The 18,248-nt window shown below is 33.3% G+C and overlaps 2 protein-coding genes across 3 annotated transcripts; both read right to left on the reverse strand.

Moving 5' to 3' along the window:
* Positions 1-2,075: 2,075 nt before the first annotated feature.
* CA1 (carbonic anhydrase 1) lies at positions 2,076-15,887 on the reverse strand. Of its 2 annotated transcripts, XM_089616201.1 has the most exons (10): positions 15,631-15,887; positions 14,647-14,708; positions 14,281-14,427; positions 14,093-14,141; positions 13,853-13,969; positions 13,684-13,737; positions 13,372-13,457; positions 12,802-12,907; positions 12,529-12,687; positions 12,011-12,248 (listed from the first exon to the last, which is right to left on the reverse strand). In XM_089616201.1, exons 1-10 carry the CDS (start codon positions 15,838-15,840, stop codon positions 12,210-12,212), a joined length of 1,029 nt encoding a protein of 342 aa, XP_089472327.1. In that variant the 5' UTR covers positions 15,841-15,887; the 3' UTR covers positions 12,011-12,209. The 2 variants fall into 2 exon arrangements, with proteins under 2 accessions (XP_089472333.1, XP_089472327.1); XM_089616207.1 differs by lacking the exons at positions 12,011-12,248; positions 12,529-12,687; positions 12,802-12,907 and adding exons at positions 2,076-2,360; positions 2,476-2,581.
* Positions 9,622-10,186, reverse strand: LOC149406127 (auxin-induced protein 15A-like). The gene has a single exon (XM_089616219.1). It carries the CDS (start codon positions 10,101-10,103, stop codon positions 9,801-9,803), a length of 303 nt encoding a protein of 100 aa, XP_089472345.1. The 5' UTR covers positions 10,104-10,186; the 3' UTR covers positions 9,622-9,800.
* Positions 15,888-18,248: the final 2,361 nt, after the last annotated feature.

Raw genomic sequence — 18,248 nt, forward strand, 5'->3', positions numbered from 1 at the left:
CTAGTGAGAGAGAGACTAGAGAAGAGATGAAAGAGGTCACATGGGACTGTCTCTGAACTCTTCAATCTAATTCACAAATTCACGTTGTAACTTGATTTTAGAGTGTCCCACTTCAACATCTTCATTACATCTTTAGCAATATATCACAATGGCAATGCGATATTGTCTGAAGGTTGGTTGTTCAATTAGATTATAATTTAGCTGGTGAAAAGAATTACCATATGTGGTGTTGATCAAACTACATGACACCATTTAATTTTTATTTTTTATTTTTTTTATGTATACAAATAAAAAAAAAATTATTCAATCCACAAAAAATGACATATATGACTGGCATATATTTATCTGAATGGCTAGTTTTCAGATCATAATATGATATGTTTGTGGTTCCTCGTTGGCTAGACAAGTTTAAGCATGTAGGTTTATGAATATCGTTCCGAAATGAATGCTTCCTATAATAGACCCCAATTGGATTAAGAGCCTACATCGCAAGTACTAGACCAACCCTGTGAGCTGCGATTATTAAATTTTAAAGATAATTAGCTTAAGAAAGATTATGAGTCCGTACTATATATGTATTAACTTTGATGTTTCACAACAAGAAGAAGGTGAAGTAAGACTATGTGTTCCATTAACAGATGTGAATGAAAAAACTTTGTATAGTTAGAAGACAAACCCATGTGATATCTCTGACTCTACAAACTAGTTAAGACGTTGGTCCAGGACTTGATATGGATGGCCAATTCCTTATAGATTGAGAATAGATTCATAATCAAAATGGGGTCTTTAATTACTAACATGTGGTATTGTCATCTAATTGGACTCTTAATTCATGATCCTCTCGGAAGTGAATTTATAATAATCCATAACCCAATTATGTCCAAACTTTGTCTAGCCAAAGAGGAACCACAACAGATATTATATCTGAAAGCAAGTAATTGAGATAAATGTGAGTCATAGGTGATTTTTGTGGATTGAAGAATATTTTTATTTGTATATGATTTTTGTTTAATTTTTAAACGGGGTCATGTAGTCACAAGTCAACACCACACATGGTTATTTTCAGACATCACATTGGCATTGTGAAATAGTGCTTAAGATGTAAAGAAGAGGTTGGATTGGGACACTCTAAATTACAGTTGTTAATGTAATGAAGAGGTTGGTATTACATAAGAATAATTGAACTTTTATTATTTTTGCATCAAACATCTCGTGTACACATTCAAGATATTCGAGGGGTACAAGTGATACTATAAAAAGAAAATAAGAATATATATATATATATATATATATATATATATATATATATATATATATTTGATGCATGATTCAAGCCCATGACTACAATCGATGTTCTTGATCTCGACGATATTTTCAACTTTTCCTTACATGTATCCAAATCTCTAGAGTATTGTATAGCCAAAGATATGGTGCTCTCGGAAAGTCTCGCACATCATTTTGGCGAGGAAGCGTTATATAGTGAATCCCCACAGAACTTGAAATTTCATACATGTTTCTAAATGTATAAGTTCCAACTTTGGTTTCGATCTTTAGGGACGAGAAGAACTCAAATGAATAAGAAATTAGGTTTTTCATCTCATCGTGAAGATTATCCACTTGGTAGGGGTTGATTTTGTGTAGCTATCTAGTATAAATGTTATTTATTTATTTGGTTTGGATGAAAAACAATGTTACCTACTTGTTCATCTTTGAATTTAGCCGGGACTTTATTAATTAGTTGATGAGAAATAATAACATTTTTTTGAAATGTACAATTATTCTCTCTACACAACCCAGTTTAAGTACCCAAATAATCACACAATTACAATATGTGATTTTTGTAGAAATTAAGAGTAGCCTCGTCGTTTGCAGGGATGACCCGCATCTAAAGCAATGTGATCCCTAGAGCTTCCAATGAAGTATGGTTGCCACATCTTTAACCTAACAAAGAGAAAACAAAATAATGCAGTAATGAAAATTTTATTTCTGATTACTCCGAGAGGCTTCATTAATTATTACGATGATGAACTCAAATGAGCTTCTTATGTTACAATAACAATATGTAAAAAAAAAAGAAAAAAAAAGGAGCCTTTGAGGGGATCTCCTATTTTTATTGCAAACAAGGAAAGAACAAAGTACAATTTTTAATCACGTTGATGAGATTGGTAGAGTGATATAGGATGGGGTTGATTGGTTCATACGGAGAAGGAAGAAGAGAGGCCAAAATCAAGTGTCCAAAGCTCAAATTTGCCGTTCACAAAGTCATAATAACCTCCTTTCAATCCAAGGGTTTTGTTCACCAATCCCTCTCCCACAAATGGATACGTCAGCAAGTTTCCAAGTGACATGTTCACTGCCTCCTGCAATATTTTTAACAAAAATCATATAAATCATCACACCATTAATTATATGAAGTTTATAGTACAAATATTTAGTGTGTGCGTGTGTATATTAATAATGTATATGTATATATACCCTCTCACAGTGCCCACAGAGATCTGGAAGAGAGGCATCGCCCAAGGAAGATTTGGTATTGCTCCTTGCAGGCAGACCAATTTTGACCCAGTCCTCAATGAAGTCCCTGCACATATATACATAAGTAAATATTACTATATGTCAATAATTCAGATAAATATATACTACTACTTGTCAAGGATTCAATAATAATGAAAAGGCCGCTGATGTTTCAAAATAAAATATTCGTTTTCGGATACTCATTGGTCCCGGACATCCAAGAAATAGTGTCGTCGATTTTAGAGGATTTTTTTTTTCTTCAGAGAAATATGAAATTTGGACCTAAAATATTCACTGGAAATAGTACTCAAAATGTGGCCGAAAATATATTTTGACATTTTTTTTTTAAGAATTCTGACTAAATTTTCAAATCGGCATTGTGATAAATTTACAAAAATATCACTTCTAGTTCTAGCAAGTAGACTGCGTAAACCTAACAGCGACTACAAATGTAGTCGCCGGTTATTTTTAAGCAGCGGCGACTACATTTAAGCTCTAGCGACTACATATGTAGTTGTTGTAAAATTTCGACCCACTAAGCCCCACCTCGCCCAGATATAGCTTAATTTCAACTACACCCGCGTTTTAGCCCCGTAAACACATAAAAAATTCATTCCCCGCGTTTTCTCGACCTATGAATTCAATTGACGACGGAGAACAAATTTTTGACGAGCGCATCTCCGCGGCCTCTCCGCTCCGTCGTTTGACTCCCTCGCCTTAACTTTGGCGACGGGACCATCATCTGCATCTCTCATGCGGACAAAGATTCTCAGAGCTCTTTGGATTTCTCTTTGGCGATTGCCCAGACCACGACGAGGATTTCGCTTTCAGCTTTTGGTTCCTTCCCCGCTGACGACCAGAGTCCTTCTTCCCGTTCACAGGTTTTTGTTTCCTTAATAGATTTTGCTATTACGGTTGATAGGGATTATGTCTCCATAACTAGTTATTTCTATGGATTCATGTTTAAGTTTTTGAAATCAGAATTGGAATTTGCTTATAAATTTGAGTCACAGAAAATCATAATTGGAATTCACCTTGATTTTTTTTTATTTGTGATAGTTGATTGTCGTTTCATCTTTGACCGTCACCGGAAGTCAAGAGATTTCCATCTTTTTCCACATATCTTGCTGATTAGGGTTTTTTTTATTTATTTGGGGACTGGTTAAATTATAACATACTCAAACTGTAGTTGGAAATTCAGTTTATGCTGAATTGGTACTTGTTGTTCTTATGAGTTTTTCTTATATGATTTTCTGGATAATTGTTATATAAGTAGTCCTTTTAAATTGACTCTTTGTTTTATGAAACATTGCTAATGAAAACTGAACCATATTGCTGCAAATAAAGGATTTTCTCCGACGATTTCGCAGACCGCAACGACGAGGATACTGATTTTGGTGTTTCGATTTCATCCCCGACACCCAAACGCTTCTTATTCTGCTTCACAGGTTTTTATTTAATCTGTTTTCAGTCTAACATTATGAAGAATTTTTTTAAAGAAATATCATCTACCTCTAAATGATATTTAATCTGTTTGTAATTGGAAGAACGATTTGAAGAGTAAGTGGCTTGAACAAGTTCAAGAGTATGGTGAAGAGAAAGCCAGAGAACACAAACCCGACCAATGTCGCAGCAAGGAACAATGGGAGGACTTCTTGAAATGGATGGAGAGTCCAATAACTCAAGTAATTACTTTTTTTTTCTTTTATGTTTAACACACATATCAGAAGATATTGTCTAACACACTGATTATCTATATACGAAGGCAAGGTCAGAAATTTATTCCAGAAATCGGTCTTGTGTGGCCGTTCAAAGTCGGCAAGGGTCACAATCCTTTGCACAATATCGATATAGCATGGTAAGTATAGGAGTATCTATTGCTGTCTTTCGAAATTTTATGGAAATCTTCTTTTGCCCTGTTTGAGCTAATTATGCATATCATTGTGCTCTTTAATTTTGAACACATGTTACAACGTAATATGGAGACATGTGAATGGGCAAGTCCAATTGATGCGTGGAGAAATTTGCATTTTAAAGAGTCGAAGTGGACTTCGATCGCCGCCCAGAATGCTTATGTAAGTTTCTAGTTGATATATTCAAATCCCTGTTATTAGGTGTTATTTATCAGCAAAAAAAAAAAAAAAAAAATCTAAAGTTCTTACTGAGACCTAGTCAGGTTTTGGATTAGGGAAATTCTTGGCACCTGCATTCTATTAATTTTTGTAGGACTCTTTCAATGCAAAAGGCAGACAGAAAAAAAATCAAAGAGTAATGTAGCTAGAGTAGAGAATATATGCCTAATGCACTTAATTTCATGATGGACAAGTAATTATATATTATACATGTTTCACAATGTATTACACAGCCTAGGAGATATGTTGAAGTTTCCAGTGCGTTCATAGAATTCTAAGGAAAATTGTTTGTATGTTCCTATGATTCTAAATTTAGCAGTTGAGAATGTTGAGCAGAGCTATAATCAAACGTTGATATACGCTTTTAACTCCTCCTTAGAGATGATAGCTACATTTTGGTTTTTGAATGTGCATTGGTGATATTTTATTTAGTATTTTTGAATGAAAAATAATTAAGGTGTTGAATTTTCCTCATGAACACATGGATAGGGTCTGACAACAACGCGATGCTGATCCGAACGATCACACCACAGATGAAGAAATCATGAGTCAAATATTGAAATCTGGCCGCTCGTACACCAAGGGAATCGGACCAAAGTTGCCAGCGAAGGTTCTCCTTTATACACGTGGTGATGGAGCATCTATGCCGATGCATGAGAATTCATCTTTCATGATCGATGGTCTTCGAAAGGTGGCATCAAATGTAGAGAAGATAGGGGCATACTTGAAGTCGATTGATCCAAATTTTCTTTTTGAAAGAACAGATATCGAGTCGACGTCGCCTCAACACCCATTAGGAGACAATGACGAGGAAGACGACGATTAGGGTTAGTTTCAAATGTGGTTAGCTTTCTTTTTAGTTCTATAATCTATGAATTTTTTTTGTTTCACACTTAACAAAACACCATTGACTATGTAGGAGATTTTTTAGCTTTGATATATTTTTGTTACTTGTTCATATTTTTAACTGTGAATGATCATGAATATCAGTTATTTTTTATTATCATTTATATTATCAAGATCAGCTGTGGTTAAAAATCGATATTATTAAAAAAAAAAAAAAAAAACAAAAAGCCAACAGCGACTACAATTGTAGTCGATGTAGGAAAGCGCGACAAGGAATCAGCGACTACAAATGTAGTCACCGTTGTAGTCGCTGATTCGCAACAGCGACTACTTCCGTATGAAATAGCGACTACATATGCAGTGGCTGTTCTTATAATTTCTTGTAGTGAACCAATATCTTTCCTACTCTAGATACTTTTATATGTCTTAATAATGTTTTTCCTTAAAAAAACAAGTTATTACGTACTTTTCCGAAACAAAAAGGCTTTCGAAAAAATCTTTCCTAGCTAGATACTAATGTATAGCCATTAACGGCATAAAAAGTCTTTTAAGTTTTGTGACTTAAACTACGTACATAGATATACATGGGCTCTTCAATTGAAAGGAAACATGGATATATCATTGATTACCATTGATTACCATTGCAGAGAGAAGATCAACAAGCACAAGTTCAGGATGGTTTATTTATTAATACACATCATCATCATATGATAAACGCACACAAAGCATAGATAGAACAGAGACAAGTACGTACTCTCAAACAAACACTAGTACAGACGTGTGGTACGTATCTATTATTTAGGGACGTGCATATTATGGGGCGGCTTGTCATCATATCATCACTTCTGAACGATGTACCTCTTGACCATGTCGCCGATGAAGCCACAGACATAGCCGGCATCTTCGGCGGCCACTTGGCGGCCCAGGAGGCTCTCCACGTGGAGCTTGTTGACGCAAGCCGCCACGTCAGTGTTGAGGTATCCGCGGTCGGCGAGGATGCAGAGAGCGTCGATGTCTTTGGGCCACACGGCTCCGCGGACCCGACTGTCTCTCGCCATGTCAACGATGCAGAGGTCAACGTCCGGCCGAGCCGTCGCCGCTCCGGCGATCAGGGCAAAGATCAGGAAAGTGCTCAGAGTCTTGATCATGGTCATGCTTAATTCTCTTTTAGCTAGCTAGGGTTTTAATTTGGTGATTATGGAAAAAGGTGTTTTCTCTTCTTCTTCTTCTTTGTTCTGATGTCTTGGGTTGTGAAAGTAGCTGAAGTAGGGCTGGTTTATATAGACCAGCTTAGATACTAATTATCCCTTAATATAATGTATATTAGGTATATGTAATTCATTTGAGCGATAAAGTGGAAATAAATTTTATAAGGATATACTTTACTTTAATGAAATGATTCCCTAATATAACTGTGTTACTTTTACTTTAAAAAAGTTAAAGTTAGATATTCTGAATCTTTTATTTTCGTTGTTTTAAGGGGCAGTTGTCAGGGTGAGTGGTGCCTGGGACCGATTGTTTTAATCAAAAGCAGTTTTTTATTTTTATTTTTTATTATCATATTACAATATATATATGATAATGGCCCCGTTTGTCATAGCTTTGTTTTTAAAAAAAGTGTTTTTAGATTCATTTTTTTCAAAAAACTGTTTTTTTCAAAAACTGACAAGGTGTTAGGTAAACTGTTTATAAAACAGTTGTTGCTGGTAATAAAAACCGATTTAGCGTTTGGTAAAATAAATATATTATAGTAAAAAGACTAAAATAGACATGTTCTTAATAATTAAATAATAATTATTAATATTATTTATATACATATATATGAATAATATTTTGTACGAGGATATTACAGTAATTTATATACCAAACTTAAAAACACTTTTTCTAAAAGCTAAGAATACTAGCTTTTCCATTTCATGTACAAAATCTAAAATCGCTTTTGAAGTTTTTTGTAAAATTTTTTTTACCAAACACCAGATAAACAGTTTAGTTTTTTCTAAAAACAAAAACAGGGCTTTTTAATCTATTGGTAACCCTGTTTTGTATAAACAACCTATTCAAAGGGACTGTATGCCCGGGTGAAAATAATCCATTATAATCAATCAATCAAAGTTATATGAATATTAAGTTTGACAAAGCTCTCATTCGCAAACACATCTCTCTTTAACTATCTCAAATGGATGTGAATATGAGCTCCCCTCAGATCTAAAGACTCCATCTCTATGTTTCACTTGATCTTTTCCCGACGATCAATAGCACGTCAATATGCAAAACACGATCTCTCACTCAATACGACGGTGCAAAAGTTGTGAGTTGTTCTAAGTCTATTGTTGATTAAGATCTCTGGAATAGAGAGACAAACACAAGAACTATGGCTTCATGAATTTGCCAAACAATTAAGGAACTAGAGAAACATCCGTAAATTAACCGGATTGGGTTCCCAAATCCTACTCAAAAAGTGAAATCAACCGGATTCTCCAAATCTGACATTATTCTTCCACAGAAATCATATAACTAACCAAAGTAATTGATTCTGCATGAGGAAAAGTTGCAAGTACCTTGACTTAAGTTGCTTGAACAATTTGTTGACGCTCCGGGTTGAACAATTTTGTTACAACTTGTTTTGTCAAATAAACTAGTTTCAACAAACTTGTTTGTTGTTTTCTTTCTCTTTGGTATCTAAAATAAAATAATAATTTATATTTTCCTTGTGTTTAGATTATTTCCGTACAAACTTTCTATTATTTTCGATTATAAATATTATTTTTGTAATATTTATAAGAGTTGGCCCTTTGCAGGGACGAAGCCATAAATCTAGGTTAGGGGGGCTAATTTGCAAGAAAAAATTCAGGAGGGGTTGATTTGTAAATTTTAAGGGTAAAAAAATGTAAAAAAAAAAAATGGGTAAAAAATACAAAAAAAAAAAAAATAATCGAGGGGGGGTATAGCCCCCCCTCAATTCCATGTGGCTTCGTGCCTGGCCCTTTGTACCAATAATTGTATAAATATATTTGAATATACAAGTAACATTATGGATTGCACTAAAAGAAAAAGTAGTTGTCGCAAACTTTATGCCAATAATTATAGAAATGAGGTCATTCCTATATAAAATGCTTGCACTAACCAAATATAATATGTGCTATTTGATATTCGCGTCTTTAGGTTTTATTTCCTTGAAGGATACGTGTTGATTCCCTGGCAGAAATAATTGATGAAATAATATATCATGTAATTATCAGTAGGTGCAATGAGGGCCACTAAAAAGAGAATTGGGTTTAGTTCTTGAGTAACTCTTTCAAAAATCATGCGAATTTGAACCCGTGCCGAGAAGATATTTGTGGGAGATATATTAGATTTGTATTCATTTCAAATTATATTATATCATAGATAAGTGCATAGATAATTTAAATTTATTATTTTCCTAGTACATTGAATATTCTAATCCTGGGAGCTGTTCTAATCTACTCCACAAGGAATTGAGAGAAAAAAAATGTACATGTATTGCCAGCTAGCTCTATTCTACAAAATTGTCATAGTAGGTAATAAACTAATATAACTTGTGAGGCATTAATTGAAGCTTGAAATGAGATCAATAAACGCGTCTTCACTGCAGGGAATGGTAAGACCTCCCATGGGATGATCGAATCCGAACTCATCTTCAACTTGGACAAGCAATTCTTCAAACGAATGTTGATTCCCTCTAAAGAACTAATTATAAGCTTTGTTAATTAATTCCCTCACTTTTCTCTGTGATTCTCTACCAGAAATTAATCATTCGAAATCTTGAGAATATGATGCCTAAATTCATATTAAAGCTCAACGATTTACCTCGTACAATTGTCACTTATTTTTCTCTGCGTACGTGGACGCAACAAACTTTTTCTTTTTTCACATCAAGTTTGCATATGCTTCTGAAATATTGAGAACATGTTTTTTCTTAAACACGTGAAAATTCCGTCAACTATTTAGCAGAAGGTAGCAATTGTGCCAAAAGAAAAAAGGTCGATCGCGACTTTGGTCCTTAAAAAATTTTCGGGACTAAAATGCCTAAAACAAAAAGGTTAGGAATCCGTTGTGGATACAAATTAAGGTAAAACTTTCAAAACAAGAATGAAGAACTGATGGCTAATATAAGTGCATATATAATTTAAATTTATTATTTTGATAGTTCATTCAACATTCTCATCATGGGAGCTGTTTTTATCTACTCCACAAGGAATTGAGGAAATAAAAAGTATCTTTACAGCGTAATGATCTCTATTCTAAAAAATTGTCCTAATCTAATAAACTAGTGTAAATGATGAGGCATCAATTTAAGCTTGCAATGAGGTCAATAAACGCGTCTTCACTGCAAGGAATGGTAAGACCTCCCATGGGGTGATCGAATCCGAACTCATCTTCGACTTGAACAAGCAATTCTTGGAACAAAGGCTGACTCAGCAACGAGACCGGCACAACAAACCGCTTCTTTTCGTGGTCGCCGACATAAACTGCAAAGTGGCCTTTCGGGACATCCAACGCAGCCGAAGCGGATTTATTAGTACTTGAATTGGAGAGAGACCTCTGAAGAAACTTCTTTGCTGGGACTACTCGGGGTAAACGGAAACCCATTTTTTTATGTTAAGAGGAATAAAAAATATTGTGAGAAACAAAGGAAATTTTATTGATTGTTGTGATAATCGGCTTGATAGTTTTGTAACTTTGAAGAGTTATGCTTGTATATATACACACTAGAGAAAGAATGCTAGGAATGATATCTTTGGAATGAGAGGTAGAACAAAGAATAGCTTTGTAAGTGGGTCTAGTGAGAGACTAGAGAAGAGATGAGAGAGATCACATGGGACTGTCTCCGAACTCTTCAATCTAATTCACAAATTCACGTTGTAACTTGATGTTAGAGTGTCCCACTTCAACATCTAATTCATTACCTCTTTAGCAATATATCACAATGGCAATGTGATATTGTCTGAAGGTTGGTTGCTCAATTAGATTATATAGCTGGTGAAAAGAGCCATATGTGGTGTTGATCAGACTACATGACACCATTTTTTTTATGCATACAAATAAAAAATATTCTTCAATAATCCACAAAAATGACATATATGACTGGCATATATTTATCTGAATGGCTAGCTTTCAGATCATAATATAATATGTTGTGGTTCCTCGTTGGCTAGACAAGTTTAAGCATGTAGGTTTTATGAATATCGTTCCGAAATGAATGCTTCCTATAGTAGACCCCAATTGGATTAAGAGCCTACATCGCAAGTACTAGACCAACCATGTTAGCTGCGATTATTAAATTTTAAAGTTAATTAGCTTAAGAAAGATTGTGAGTCCACTATACATATTAACTTTGATGTTTCACAACAAGAAGAAGGTGAAGTAAGACTATGTGTTCCATTAACAGATGTGAATGAAAAAGCTTTGTAGTTAGAAGACAAACCCATGTGATATCTCTCACTCTACAAACTAGTTAAGATTGGTCTAGGACTTGATATGGATGACCAATTCCTTATAGATTGAGATTAGATACATAATCAAAATGGGATGGGTCTTTAATTACTAACACGTGGTATTGTCATCTTGGACTCTTAATTCATGATCCTCTCGGAAGTGAATTTGTAATAATCCATAACCCAACATGTCCAAACTTTGTCTAGCCAAAGAGGAACCACAACAGATATTATATCTGAAAGCAAGTAATTGAGATAAATGTGAGTCATAGGTGATTTTTGTGGATTGAAGAATATTTTTATGTGTATATGATTTTTATTTAATTTTTAAACGGGGTCATGTAGTCACAAGTCAACACCACACATGGTTATTTTCAGACATCACATTGGCATTGTGAAATAGGGCTTAAGATGTAAAGAAGAGGTTGGATTGGGACACTCTAAATCCCAGTTGTTAATGTAATGAAGAGGTTGGTATTACATAAGAATAATTGAACTTTTATTATTTTTGCATCAAACATCTTGTGTGAGACCTTCACGATATTCGAGGGGTACAAGTGATACTTTAAAAAGAAAAGAAGAATATATATATATATATATTTGTGTGTGTGTGTGATGCATGATTCAAGCCCATGACTACAATCGATGTTCTTGATCTCGACGATGTTTTCAACTACTTTTCCTTACATGTATCCTCAATCTCTTTAGCAGTTGGGTGTATATTATGTGTATGTTAAGTATGGATGGAATCCAAAGAGCATTGTATAGCCAAAGATATGGTGCTCTCGGAAAGTCTCATACGTCTCGTACATCATTTGGCGAGGAAGCGCTATAGCCACAGAACTTGAAATTTAATACATGTTTGAAAAATGTACAAGTTTCGACTTTGGTTTCGATCGTTAGGGACGATCGAGAAGAACTCAAATGAAGAAGAAATGGAGTTTTTCATCTCATCGCGAAGATTATGCACTTGATAGGGGTTGATTTTGTGTAGACTATTCAGTATAAATCTTACTTATTTATTTGGTTTGGATGAAAAACAATGTTACCTATACTTGTTCATCTTTGAATTTAGCCGGGACTTTATTAATTAGTTGATGAGAAATAATAACATTTTTTTGAAATGTACAAATATTCTCTCTACATAACCCAGTTTATTAAGTACCCAAATAATCACACAATTATAATATGTGATTTTTGTAGAAATTAAGAGTAGCCTCGTCGTTTGCAGGGATGACCCGCATCTAAAGCAATGTGATCCCTAGAGCTTCCAATGAAGTATGGTTGCCACATCTTTAACCTAACAAAGAGAAAACAAAATAATGCAGTAATGAAAATTTTATTTCTGATTACTCCGAGAGGCTTCATTATTATGATGATGAAGATGAACTCATATGAGCTTCTTATGTAACAATAACAATATGTAAAAAAAAAAAAAAAAAAAAAAAAAAAAAAAAAAAAAAAGGAGCCTTTGAGGGGATCTCCTAATTTTATTGCAAACAAGAAAGAACAAAGTACAATTTTTAATCACGTTGATGAGATTGGTAGAGTGATATAGGATGGGGTTGATTGGTTCATACGGAGAATGAAGAAGACACGCCAAAATCAAGTGTCCAAAGCTCAAATTTGCCGTTCACAAAGTCATAATAACCTCCTTTCAATCCAAGGGTTTTGTTCACCAATCCCTCTCTCACAAATGGATACGTCAGCAAGTTTCCAAGTGACATATTCACTGCCGCCTGCAATATTTTTATTAACACAGATCATATAAATCATCAAATTAACCATTCATTATATGAAGTTTATAGGTACAAATATTTAGTGTGTGTGTGTGTGTATGTATATGTATATACCTTCTCACAGTGCCCACAGAGATCTGGAAGAGAGGCATCGCCCAAGGAAGATTTGGTGTTGCTCCTTGCAGGAAGACCAATTTTGACCCAGTCCTCAATGAAGTCCCTGCACATATATACATGAGTAAATATTACTATATATGTAAATAATTCAGATAAATATATACTACTTGTCAAGGATTCAATAATAATAAAAAGCCGCTGATGTTTCAAAAAAAAAAAAATTTGGATACTCATTGGCCCCCGGACATCCAAGAAATAGTGTCGTCGATTTTAGAGGAATTTTTTTTTTCTTCAGAGAAATATGAAATTTGGAGACCTAAAAAATTCACTGGAAATAGTACTCAAAATGTGGCTAAAAATATATTTTGACATTGTTTTTTTAAGAAATTTGACAAAATTTTCAAATCGGTATTGTGATAAATTTACAGAAATATCAGTATATATATTTCGGTTACCCACAATTTATAAAATCTTTTGTCTATATAATTATCAATATACATATACATATATATATATATATATATATATATATATATATATTTAAGGGAGTGAAGTGGAAATTCTTACGTGGAGTGAGGGGCACCATCTGTGAGAGACATAAGAGCCTTGATTCCACCACAAGCACTGTGTCCAATCACCACAATGTATGAAACCTATACAAACACACACACACACATACACATAATAAATAAATTAAGGAATAGCCAATACATCACTTCAATTGGAACACTAATTCATATTACGCGTATAGTTTTTAAATCTATTTATCTGATAGATCAAAATATAAAGTTTCGCAACCATTATATTCCAGTTTATTTTTTTCCCCTAACATACATAATATAATTAATAAATAAATTATTAAATTGATGGGTTTATTACCTTGAGATGCAGAACTGCGTACTCAATGGCAGATCCAGTACCAGCGTATTTAGTCTATTGTTCATCCGCCAAAAATATATAAAAATAACAATCAATTTATGAAAAATAAATTGAAGATAAATAAAGAATAAAAACGTGAAAAAAAGAAAAGAAAAGAGAAAGAATGAACCTGGTCATAGGTTGGGACAAGGTTAGCAACGTTACGGACCACAAAAGCCTCTCCTGGTTGGAAATCTAGGACATGTGATGGGCAAACCCTTGAGTCCGAGCATGCAAATACCATAAACTGCCATCAAATTAAAAAAAATAAAAAATTAATTAATATATCAAACAATACTATATAGTATATAGTGAAATTAAAAAATTCAGTAGTAAATTTATAGAAAAAGAAATAAATGTGTTTATATACCTTGGGGCTTTGGCCTTTGGCGAGCTCGCCGTAGAGAGCCGGGTTGGTACTGAGGAAAAAAAAAACAAAAAAAAAAGCTCTCAAGATTGTGATTATTATTGATAATATAACATACAAATTAGAAAGTGACCAATTGATGACGGTATATATTAAAAAAAATGGAATTAATATATGTGTTTGTGCATTACTCATATTTTTCTTTCTTGAAGTGAATGAAGCCGGACTTGATCCTCTCAACCGGGTCGAAAGCGGGCTTTCCGTCCGATGGTGTCTGAAGCTCCGAAGTTATTTGGTCGACCTTCGAAGCCGCCACCGGTTTCAGCTCTTCATTCTCACTACAACAAATTAATAATTAATTAATTAGCACAGTTATAAGCTCGTGTTGAGTTTATTAATTAATTAGCACAGTTATAAGCTCAACTCTTTGTAAAATATTTTTATAAATATAAAATAAAAATAAAAAAACTCTTTGTTTTCTTATTACTATGTACTATTTAGTATAGATTTGTTGAATATTTTGGAATTCATCGATATTGTTTTTTATTTTTAACTACCTGAGAAGCTTCTGAAGAGCTGCAATGGCTTCCTCAATTGATTCCTTGCCCATATCTTCACTCTGCAAATTCGTCACAATTAATAGAGGTCGAATTACTTAAATTATGTGGAGTGATAAAGAAGTTTTTTATATATGGTTTATACTTTATAGGAAATTTGAAGTACGGCAAGTCTTAGTCCTCGTCGGTTTCTATTAATGCTTTTCTTCAGTTATTTTCCCTTTTTTTATGCGTGTCTGTTTATAATTTATGAGAAAGGTTACCATTTCTATGGTATTAATGCGCAACACTTTTTATTTCCAGTTCTTCTATTTAATATTTAATTTGTGAAAGAAAAAAAAAACCCGATATATCTATTATAACTTTCAATAATTAATTTGTGAAAGTGTAACGTCTAACTCCAATATGTGTTTTGACAATTGGCCACGTAACGTCTGACTCCCATTTAATTTCCCGAAATTTTCATATTTTTTGGTCAAATGAAAATTCTAAAGCAAAAAGAAAAATAAATAAAAAAATTTAAAGAACCACATCTGTATGATAAAAAGCTAAACCACACACGTAAAACAAGTTGGAACGGGGACCAATTACATATAAACACGTCAAACAAGCCTTGCAAAATCCAAAAAACTAGCGAACTAGTTGACTAGTCGCCACGTGTACTACTAATTCTAGATAGTAATAGTACTATTTGTTAGTTGGTATTGTTCGACAATAACACAGAATACTAATTATAACAATATATAATAATTAAAAAAGGCTTGTTATACTTGTGAGAAAAACGAAAGTGAGACCTTTCCATGCATGAAAACCAAACCACGTACTTTAACCTTCACGCAAATCTCAACAATCAAAATAATCACATGCAAATGCAAGAGAGAGTACGTAAAGGGTCATAACTCCAAAAAAGTAGGATCTAGTTCTACATATATCACAAGAGTGACATATGAATAATTAATAGTGAAAATGAACAAATATATGTACCCAATTGGTGGGGGTGATTAAAGGAGCCGGGGCAGCGAAAACGGGTCGGTTTTGGATAAGACTCGGAGGAGGTGAAGAAGAGGAAGAAGAAGAAGAAGAAGAAGAGCCGAGGCGAGCAGAGATAGAAAGACGTAATGTGGGCTTTCTGAGGGAAGTTTGTGAGACTGAGGAAGTGAGAGACAAAGCTGCGTTGATCGATGTCGAAGACATTGTGGCGATTTCAATCTACACTTGCCTTGCTTTAATACTACGTCCTACTATATATTTATTTATCTATTTTATTATAATTATTATTATTTTACCCTCACACTTCTTCGCGTATGGAAACGGATAACGATAGCGAAACCCAAACCAACCACAGCTTCTTCATTTGGAGAATAGGTTTGGACGTTGGAGATCAAATCTCTCTCTCTCGGATTATGGATCAATGTGTTTGTGAGAGATTGCCACGTGGTTGGAGAACGCTAGCTCCATTTTTTTTTAATCTATTTATGTAGTACGGTATAGTATACCGTTGATATGTCACAATGTATCTGAGGAGAGAGAGGAAAAGAAAATCATCAGAGATGTATGATATAAATGTGTCTGTTAGTTTTATGTTAGCCATGGATTTGAGCTAGAAGTCGTGTGTGTGTGTGTGTGTGGTTGAATTTCATGAAAGGTTAGATCACGTCGAAACCATGTGTTTCTTGAATTGAAATGAGTGGACTATATGTTATAAAATAAAATAAAATCAACATTTCAAGAAGACCCTTTATTGCCTAACAATATACATTTTGGTTCTATTTTTTTTTTTTTAACAACTTTTCATCAAATATAACCACTAATTATGGTTTAACGGTCAAGCTAACTAAAGAAGTGTACACATAAAGATGTCATTCACTTGGAAGAAAAAAAAATTAAATTCAATGGTAAAAAATAAAACAGTCAAAAAATTTGGAAGAATCGCTGGATGAAGTAAAACAAAAAAGACTAAATTAATTTTTTACAGGCAAAAATCACTGTCCTTCGAGGGCCTTCTCTGACCAAAAGTTGAAGTGAAAATGATCCAATCAAAGTATTCAATGGTTCAAATCCAAGGGACGGAATGAGTGAAGGATTGTGGAGATAAGGTAATCCCAAAAACATGGCTCTTGCGATTTATGGCATATCCAAATAATAGATTTTGAACCCAACATTGCATTGCATGGTCTGTTTTTTATCACAAGAATTTAATTTACTTCACCAACCGTTCCCTTTATTTATATATACATTTACTTGTTGGCCTCAATTCAATCTTTGAGAATGTATTTGTTTGCACAAGTATTATTATATGTTGTTATTTAAGTGATTTAAGTTTTAACTTCAGTTTTCGTATTAATTTATAATGCAATTAAGTTCATATATAAAGAAAAAAAATGTCAGAGGGAAATTAGGTAATTCCATAGCACGTAGGAGCGATAAAATGACATTTAGTCACTTAACATAGTATATTGCTTTTCAGTTTATATTATATATATATATATATATATATATATATATATATATATATATATATATATATATATATATATTGTGTGTGTGTTGTTTTCTTTCACTTACATCTTCAAAGGCCACAATCGTTTGTGTTCTATTCACAACTCAAGGATAAGATTTTTCATCGTGAGCCACGAACATAAAATCTGAATATAGGGAGGGTTTTTTTAGAACACGAGAGGTTTTTAAGCACAAATAGTGTGCGAGCTATGTATGAGTGATATCTAAGGATGTGTTTGGAACTTGGGAAAAAAAAATCATTGTTACGAGCGAACGCAAATGTGAGGAAAATTTGGGAGGAAGTAAATAACTAAATTTTAATTTCGTTTATAAAAAAAAACAAGTGAAATTATGAGAATCTATACAAATTTGCACATGTGGGAGCCAAACGTGTCTCTCTTGTGACTATCTTCTCTCTTTTTTTACTCAAAATTTAATTGGCTTGTAGATTTTTTATTATATTTCACATTTTTCTTCAAGCCTTCATGTTTTTTTTCCTCTCAAAATTTCGATTTCAAACATAACCTTAGTCTTTACACTAATTTTGTTGAGAAAAACATATCCATAGTGTTGATTTTGTACCATTTTAGCTATTTCCATACAAGTATTGATTTTTTTTTTTTAAATGAAATTCAACATGCAAACAGAAAACATATTCTTTAATATGTTTTCAACCTTATGTATAGTTTTAAAAAGCATCATTTAAGCAAAATCTTACTCTAAAAACTCTAATATTCTTTAGAACTTTTATTTAATATTTTAAGGGTTAAATATAATTTAGTTAGCTTCTTTTATTAAATTAACTAAGCTACTTAAGTTGACAAACATGTTTTAAGTTTCTTAGGTAATACAATCTATATATAAAAAAAAATATATTCATATGAAAACAATTAAACCCTAAAATATCTATAGCTTGAGAGCCATTTTTTTTAAATACCTTGATTAACAGACCAAAATGTCAATCACACGACAGTTAAGGGACTATTTGCGCTAAAACGTCTATCTGACAACACCGTTTTCCATCTCAAAACATAGTCATTACATAGATGAAAGCTAAACATGGCTCTCATCGTATAAAAATATAGCTAAACAAAGATTTATAC

Source organism: Urtica dioica, chromosome 1, assembly GCF_054948205.1.
Source record: "Urtica dioica subsp. dioica isolate 48M chromosome 1, U.dioica_male_clone48M_v1_H2, whole genome shotgun sequence".
In the NCBI taxonomy this organism is placed as follows: Eukaryota; Viridiplantae; Streptophyta; class Magnoliopsida; order Rosales; family Urticaceae; genus Urtica; species Urtica dioica.